Genomic DNA, 8,472 nt, shown 5'->3' with positions numbered 1-8,472 from the left:
TCAGCATAACATATCAGTACTAAAATGATGTATTGTAGATGGGTTTTACTCTACCACCTTTGGTTTTCTGTGGACCTGATTGGCTACAAATACAGGAACAATTGCAGCAGGAAGTCCTCCATGCATCTTCTTTATCACATCTCCATGGTGGCAGAACAACATTAAATCCTCTGCTTGCTTTAGAGTCCCAGCAGCCTTGTGAAGCAATTGTTGAATGATAAGTCTATGGTTTCACTATGTAGAACCAAAGACGTCCTATAGACCTAGTCTTTGGTAGTAAGTAACGTTTCAATTAAATTATTAAGATATGGGGAGACTGGCCTGTTGGAGAAAATAAAAGTGCTTGAGGGTTCCAAAGGGAAGGGAAAGTATGACATGCAAGATATTTCTTTATCCATTCAATCAGTGACCTTAGAGTACAGAGAATATTGTGGATCATGAGTTTCAAATGTGATCAGTTCATGACCCACATCCAAACATCACTTTAAGGCTTCTACTCATGATCCACAATATTGGTATGCATTGCTAGCTAGCATAATCATAACCTCCAAAGTTGTTTTAGCAGTCCCTACCTGTTAATCCATGATTGCCATGGCATAAACGGAGGCACACAACCTAGGCACAAACGGCTGACGGAAATTGAACGGATGCTGTTTTCAATGGCGCCGAAAGTTGAAATATCAAAGCTAAACTGTGTTACTATAGCCCTCCTGACTAGTCTTCACTAAAACAACAAAACTGTAAGTAATTTGCAACTTTATTCACAGGAAATGTTTAGTAATATCACAAAGAGTCAAACTATGAATGTTTGAGGCCGTTAAGTGGTGTATTTGGACATGAATGCATGTTTCTCAAACGAGTTAGCTAGCCAAGATCTTTTGCATGCCATCTGATGAGTTGGTCACGTGAAGTCGGTATAATGAAGTTAAATAGGCTACAGAAAATTACCGTTACATTTCTGACAACTGTTTTGAAAAGGCCAGAAACATGCTGTGATGTAGTTGAGCTAGCTAACTAACTAGCTAGCTAGCTAGCTAACTAGCTAGCTAACGTTAGCCCTGGCCCATTTGACATGGCATCCGGCAACTATCTACCTAATTACTAGCATTCACCCTGTACAAAAAATAATGTAGGGAATATGGTTTTGGTTTGAAATTCATTTACTACTAGCTTGAATAATGTGCTCTACTATTCTTCTCATTACCTATTACACTAGCTACAATTGCTGAATATATAACTGCAAAGCAAGCAGAATTTAGATTGGCGCATGCAGTTGTGATAAATGCGCGCTCTATCATATCCCTTCATATGTTAAATTGCTGTATTTTGACATCTAAATATCTCTTTGCCCCATGTTGTTTTTTGTCTGTTTCTATTTCCCCGCATGTTTTTGTACATCATACTGACTAGGCCTCGGTAGCCCCATAATTCAATTGACAAGTAATGTGTTGCTTTATACTTGCTTTATAAGTAATATTGGACAGTTTGTGATATTTCTGAATAGAAAATTATCCTCACATAAAGTGGTGTAAAAAGAGGTAATGACGCCATGTGCAATATAGTCCAGTTGTCTCCACTCAAACCATTTGACAGAACCTCCATTTACAATTAATCGGATGCTCACAGCTCCACAGTCACTTGACATGAAAGTGGGAAATTGTGAGTCAAGCAATTTTCTGATCTTATCTTCTTTCTTCCTCCAGTTCCCTTCTTTGTGTTGTATCTCATCGTCTCTGAATCCACAATTTGAATGAACAGCAGCTGGTATTGTATGATAAATCAAATCGTGTCTGTGTTTTGTCATAGTAAGTATGAACAGTGGAGGTCAATCAGAAATTACATGGTAAGTAGTCCATATCTAACAACTGACTTAATCACATGCCTCACTTCATGACCCAGCAGATAGATACAGTAGCTTATTGTTTGATGGAATATATTTTTAGGCTTTTACATCCCATTTCTGACTCAGAACAAAATAAATAATTTGAACTTCTTACTCATAATGAATACATTAACACACTACAGGATAATATGCTACTGCAGTCCTAGATAGGCGTATCATGCACTTTTTATCCATTGTGTGAGACTCGCGTCTCATATGAGACGTCCTTGTAAATATTGCAATGTCTTCGCCTCCACTGAAGGACAGTATTTATTTCAGTTTTCCTTATCTTTGCTGGAATGTGTAAAAGATTCTCCAGAACTATACTCCCTAGCTGGACTTGACTTGGTGCTAATTAGGAGGAAGACTCCCAACTCTTCAGTCCGAGAGGAAAGGAGGCTATGGGAATCTTGTTAATCATTATTTAGTTGTGTGCTTGTATATTAACCCCAAAGGACAAATACTCCAGTGAGTGTGGTAAAGTAAACTGTGCTATAACACGTGACTGTGAGAGAGTTCCCAGTCTTAGCCAGAGGGAGAGTCTGTGTTGCTTTACTCAGTACTGCATGTGTGTCAGTGAAGACTCATTATATCATCATCACCAGTCATCACCAGTACATTGGACTTTAATGTTCCCCTTAATTGGATTGCCCATCCATTTTGATAGCAAAATTGTTGCTCAGTTCACAGGTTCCCTTCAGATGGTCTCACAGGAGTGAAAGTGTAGCCTATATTTTAACGAGATAACTTTTATGTCTTAATTTTGCATTTAGACTGCCATCCCATTACACAGTCTGACGTTCAGGGTCTCATCTGTTTATTTTACTGTGTATGGCTGGGAGACTGACTGTGTCCTGACTTGTTAATGTGGTCATATTGTTAACAGGAAATCTATTCGGGGGAATTCTATCCTGCTAGAGCCAGTGACTAATGGTTAAAGAAGTACTGAAGCAAAAGTCACACAGTTACTTTGTTTAAAATCCTTGAAGAAAATATCATGAATGACCATTTTAAGAAGCTTGAATTATTCATCAAAAACAGTTTACTGTTTCAGGTTTTCCATAAGAACGTTGTCTCCCTTATTCTATGAGTGTAAACAATCTAACATGATCTTTTTGAAGCAATGAAACAGGGTTTTTCCACAGATGCGTAATGGTTTGAACAAGTCTAGCTGATTTGTCATGGCGGGTTCTGTCAAGGCCATTGGCTGTCTGTCATTTATTAACCACTGTCAATGTGTAAAGAATGTAATTGGTTTCGACCTTACTGTCCCTATTGAAATGATAGAGGCTGAAACGTACGCAAAACGTTCAGGAAATCCTTTTGAAAACATTATAATAAACAAAGTCTTGTACATCTCCTGATTGAAGCATTTGTTTATTATAGTACACCTATCTTCAATGATTATCCATCCGTCTAATGGGATATGTTTGGCACTTAGGGTTAATACGACAGTAACGTTTTAAGCATTTGTTATCCGCATCCGCCAAGTTTTGCCAAGTTCAACCCTGAAAGCTAGAGAGCAAACTAGCTACAGTGTGTTGATCATGAATTATACAGTATATGTTATGTGTTTTTGTGGTTTTTGAAAGATGGCTGATGGAGCCTGTTGGGCGACAGCAGTTAACCATCATTGTAAATAAGAATTTGTTCTTAACTGACTTGCGTAGTTAAATACAACAAAAAAATAACAAGGTGAGGCTCAGGTCGATTGGGGCGGGGTAGTTAGTTATATGTTCAAAGAGCAACTGGTTCTGTATTACAACCACTTCCTGTATTTAGTCTCCACAGTAGCAGCCAACACGCTCATCTGTCTCTGTGCTCATTCACATCAAAGATCTAGCATGATAATATCCTTATTCAACCCACCCCCCCCCCCCCCCCCCACCCACCCCACATAGATCAAGATTAAAGAGAAATGCTCTACAGAGATATGACACTTTTTCAGTGTAGGCCTACGTGAAGTACTCTGGTAATTGTATACTGTACATTCCTAATGAGCTCACCCATTGACTTAAAGTAGTCAGTGGACATCAATTTAAATGCTGTGATCTGCCAATATCCCTCCATTGTCCAGTGATTGACTTCCTCTCTACACCATTGGCCCTTAAAAGCCCATCAACGCAGAGTGAGGCTTTTAGACTCTATAAAATGTTTATGCATAACCTCCACAATCGCATTAGGTTATGGAATCATGTTTCTAAATAGCCAGCCATCCTTTTATTTCCCGGATTAACCAGCCCCAAGCTTTACAGCATTTTCAGATTTGTCTAGAGCAACAGCCAGGGCCGGGGATAGACAAGACCTATCTTGTGTTGTGCCTGGGTTTTTGTTTTCCTGAAATGTGGTGATGGGACCTCCTGTCTCCAGGAGAGCTACTTCCCGGCTTCAGGCACTGAGTATTGAGATGAAATGGCACTCCTGCAACAGTGCACCCAGACAGGGCCCACGCTGTCTCAATTGCAGGGCTCCAGGCTCACGGGGGTTTCAGCAAATCATGTGGGGTCCCGAGGCACTCTCAACCAGTTCTCAAAGCTGTTGTGATGTCACTGTGGAGTGTCATGCAGAAACTGTGTTGAAAGTCTCTCTTTACCTTCTGAAAGGGTGGGGTCAGTGGGATGAAAAAAAAATCCCTCACACATGCTACCTGACCCCACATTCTAAGGCTAAAAGGATTTTATGCTGGTAGTAGGTGCTAAAATATATCCATATCCTGTCTGTCTCGTCCTTCCTTCCTTCCACCTGTAGAGAGATGACACACCGACGCTCACTCACCTTTTTGAAAGTGTAGGCCTACGTGCAGTGCTCCTCTCTTTGCATAAGGTGAAAAGTTAGTTGTGCATAGTATTGCCTGCGTCAGCAAAGACTAGGGCAAGGATAGCATGCTGATAAGTGTCCCTGGAGGAATGGCTAGCAGCCCAGCACTTAGCCTAGAGCAAACTAACCACACCCAAGACTCCTGCCTGCCTTTACCTTAATTGTTATTGTTGACACAATGTGGGTCGTTCAGCTAACGGTCTCACTGAACTAATCCCTCTGACAGTGCTGATGAATGAGTAACTTAAAAACAAGCGAGGGTGAGGACTAGCTTGAGAATTTCAGTTGGTAGACTGTATTTTTACTTTACAGGGTTTGATACTGAAATACATAATCACGGTTCTTGTAATTCAGGTGAACATTTTTTGTTGGTTTCGGAAACTATCTGATCATTTACAGGGGATGAATAAAGTTCAACAAGATACTGCTGCCTCTTATGAGCTCACAGCCAAGCTGGGTTCATGCAAATGGTATAAGGAATGTGTGTTATCAGGTTCCATCTAACAGGTATTTCAGGATGAGACAGGCTTTAGGGTACAATGGAGGCTCATTGTGTACCGGAGCGAGCAAACCAGAAGGTTTTTTTCAACAGCTGTTGACAAGATGGACAGAGAGAAGGTCAGTTTGCATTCAGATTAAAGGAAGTCCTTAGTGATATATTACCAAGGTTTTTCAGTAGTGGTTTTCAATGTTATTGTTTGCGTTGGTGACACTCAACAAATGGGTTTGGGGTATTTCAATAGTGTGCCCAGTATTTCTAAGAGTTAATGTCTTTAAAATATTTAGATTATTTGGCACAGTAAAAGGAATCACCCATGACGGTAACTTATGTCATGTATCACTCCAAATCTGGACAAGACAACATTGAATTTGTCGGCTGCTATTCATTCTATAAACATACATAGTGAAAGTACAGTTTAAACTGGACTTTAAACCTTTTCAAACATGTTCCAACGCACACAGACACAGGTGATTAATTGTACAATTATGGGTTAGGCTTGACTTTGAAATGGTGCATTGCAGGTGGTATTCTGAGTCATATGTTACTTATACTGCTACTAAAGATATTAGCTAGAGCTTATCATTTGAGTCTATGGTAAAAAGCTGCTTTCCTGGGATTCACAATACACGTGTAAGAGGGCTAATTGAATTGCTGTTACTTATGAAACATTTTAGTATTAACATTGTTTTAGTTGGATCATTATTTTCTTGCTTCTGTGTAACTTTACCATTTATAGATTAACCTTGAAGTTCACGCAGTAACATTACAGAATTTAAGATGAGAATGCTGCCACCTGCTGGATACATCTGGAAATCCAAGATGACACTAAATCGCAGGGGTGCGCCTGCGTACGTTATGACGTCTACCGTTTCCGGAAGTCGATCGGTCACTCCCGTGGTCCAGAGTAAAAAACGATAGCGCAAACAAATATACCGTATTTCTGTAATTGTAACATCACAAATGTCAGGGGGGACACGTTTAGAGAACGCAAATCCCTTGATTTTTCAACGAACAGGCGAGAGACTTCAGACCGCAAATGACGAGGACGAAGATGTTGCTGATCCCATCGACGACAGAGAAATATTTGATATCCTTTCGGTGTAGCTAGTTAAAATATACATTTATTGAGCTTCCAATGTCATACCAATCAACTTTGCACATGATGCTTCATTCATTCAATAAAGATAATTACTCATCATTGTGTTGTCAGATTTCACCTTAACCCGTGCTACATCTCATCAGATCCATTAATGATCCTGAACACCCACTGTCCCTCGAGGAGTTGAATGTCGTGGAACAAGTGCGAGTGCGCGTGAGTTAAACTTCTTTCACAACTTTTCCCCAGTTAAAGTTCGACACAGATATACTTGTGTAGCTACAAAGGACAGCAGATAGCCTATACTGTGTTACCCTAATAAAACCAACTTTATTTTTCTTTACAGGTAGATGACCAAGAGAACACGGTGGGTGTGGAGTTCACCCCCACTATACCCCACTGCAGCATGGCAACTCTCATAGGCCTGTCCATCAAAGTCAAGCTGCTGCGGTCCCTACCAGAAAGGTTTAAGGTGGGTGAAATAATTTAAGTCTGCTTCTTGTGAGCTGTGAGAGCAAGCTTTAATATTAATTGTCTGAACATTTAACATTAATATAGTGGGTCATGTACCGTCTATGCCTAATATCTCTGCAGATTGATGTGCACATCACTCCTGGGACGCATGCCTCAGAAGATGCAGGTAAAGTGACATGCCTCTGAAGTAACTCAACATTGAGGCTGAGACCAACAATCACACCTTCAAGACGACTATTGTAGACTACCCCTTTTGAGAAGCCCTAATATCAATTCCACAGTAACAGTGATACTGAGACTGAATTTTCATTTTAAACAATGTCAAACAAAAACCAATGAATGCAGAGTTAAGCAAACCATACAACTCTATCCACAAGGCCTACTTTTTAACAATTTCCACAAAAACGCCTTTACTTGAACAACCGTGCAGATGCAAATTTTGGTAACAGAATGACAGTTTGTGCTTTTTGCTTTCATTCTGTTATGGAACTTTGCATCTGCACTGTTATTGAAGTAAATGTGTTTTTGTGGAAATTGTAAAAAGTAGTCCTTTTGCATAGAGTTGTATGGGTTGTTTAACTTTGCAATCATTGGGTTTTGTTTAACATATCTTAAAGTGAAATATCTAAGTGTCAGCATCACTCAGTTATTATGGAATTGCCCCTAACTAAACCCTTGGTTTTTTATTTTGTTCCAGTCAACAAACAGCTGGCAGACAAAGAGAGAGTGGCCGCTGCACTCGAGAACTCCCAGCTTCTGGAGGTGGTCAACCAGTGTCTGATATCCAATGCAAGGACAGGCTGACTGTCCAGGAGTAGGCTTAATGTTTCTCTCCTGATATGCTAACTGGACTGGTTGTTCTGTTTATGTTCAGTAAATGGTAAATGTATCACCTATGCTGCCATTGTATTATTTTCATCTAATAGAAATCCATTGTATCATGTTTGTGTCTGTGTTGTAGGCAGAAATACTAAACACACACTATAGTTATATCTTCACTAGATCTTCAGTTTTGCACTATAATAGACAAGCATTGTATCCTTTATTATTCAAGTAAAGCAATAAAACACAAGGTCATATCTTATTTCATTGAAAATATACCTGATATTAATGGCATTTGCAAAGAGAAGAGGAATTGTTTCTCAAATAAAATGTAAAAGTACCAAATGTAAGCCCAACGACTGGGGAAGTGGCCCTGACACTGAATAAGAAAGGCCATTGTTTATAACATACGTCTGGGGAAAAATTATAATACTTGTAGTATTGGATTTTCATCAGATGCCTTATTTCATATTTGTCCAAAATAGTATAAAATATGTGAAATAGCATTTGAGTTGTTTTTTTCTCACTTATCTTAAATGTGGTTGTAAATAAATGACTTGATATAAAATTAATAAGTTAGTTTAATGATATGCATTTTGTCGTTAGATTTGTCTATACTTATTTTACTATGGCAGTGAAAGAAGTATTCTTTTCAAATTCTCATCAGACAGCTTTAGATCTTCGTTGCATACGCAATTGGTCCCACAGGGTTAAAGGCTACATTTCCTCCCCATTGTAACAGACAGCAGAGTGGCGCAGCGGAAGCGTGCTGGGCCCATAACCCAGAGGTCGATGGATCGAAACCATCCTCTGCTATGTGTTTTACATTTAGACAATTCAGCAGAAAAAAAAAATATGTAAAATGCCTTTATTCAATAG

At 39.4% G+C, this 8,472-nt stretch overlaps 1 protein-coding gene and 1 long non-coding RNA gene across 3 annotated transcripts; both read left to right on the top strand.

Annotated features, from left to right (window-relative positions):
• Window positions 1-633: 633 nt before the first annotated feature.
• LOC106587271 (uncharacterized) lies at window positions 634-3,238 on the top strand. Its single transcript, XR_001324396.2, has 2 exons — window positions 634-740; window positions 1,704-3,238. It is a non-coding gene; the product is annotated as an uncharacterized LOC106587271 (long non-coding RNA).
• Window positions 3,239-4,976: 1,738 nt separating this feature from the next.
• Window positions 4,977-7,663, top strand: ciao2b (cytosolic iron-sulfur assembly component 2B). 2 transcript variants are annotated; one of them, XM_082969428.1, is made up of 6 exons: window positions 4,977-5,317; window positions 5,938-6,290; window positions 6,436-6,513; window positions 6,644-6,769; window positions 6,892-6,937; window positions 7,469-7,663. In XM_082969428.1, exons 2-6 carry the CDS (start codon window positions 6,162-6,164, stop codon window positions 7,573-7,575), a joined length of 486 nt encoding a protein of 161 aa, XP_082825554.1. In that variant the 5' UTR covers window positions 4,977-5,317; window positions 5,938-6,161; the 3' UTR covers window positions 7,576-7,663. The 2 variants fall into 2 exon arrangements, with proteins under 2 accessions (XP_082825554.1, XP_082825553.1); XM_082969427.1 differs by lacking the exon at window positions 4,977-5,317 and having other exon boundaries at window positions 5,455-6,290.
• Window positions 7,664-8,472: the final 809 nt, after the last annotated feature.

Source organism: Salmo salar, chromosome 26, assembly GCF_965601325.2.
Source record: "Salmo salar chromosome 26, fSalSal1, whole genome shotgun sequence".
NCBI classification, from domain to species: Eukaryota; Metazoa; Chordata; class Actinopteri; order Salmoniformes; family Salmonidae; genus Salmo; species Salmo salar.
Note: the sequence above shows the minus strand (reverse complement) of the source record. Positions and strands in the feature narration are given on the sequence as shown.

Excerpts from the sequence above, each read along its gene's own strand:
- ciao2b (XM_082969428.1), top strand. The coding sequence starts at position 6,162 with ATGTCAGGGGGGACACGTTTAGAGAACGCAAATCCCTTGATTTTTCAA. Across the intron at positions 6,514-6,643 it reads TGGAACAAGTGCGAGTGCGC|GTAGATGACCAAGAGAACAC; the intron begins GTGAGTTAAACT and ends TTTTCTTTACAG. Across the intron at positions 6,770-6,891 it reads CCCTACCAGAAAGGTTTAAG|ATTGATGTGCACATCACTCC; the intron begins GTGGGTGAAATA and ends ATATCTCTGCAG.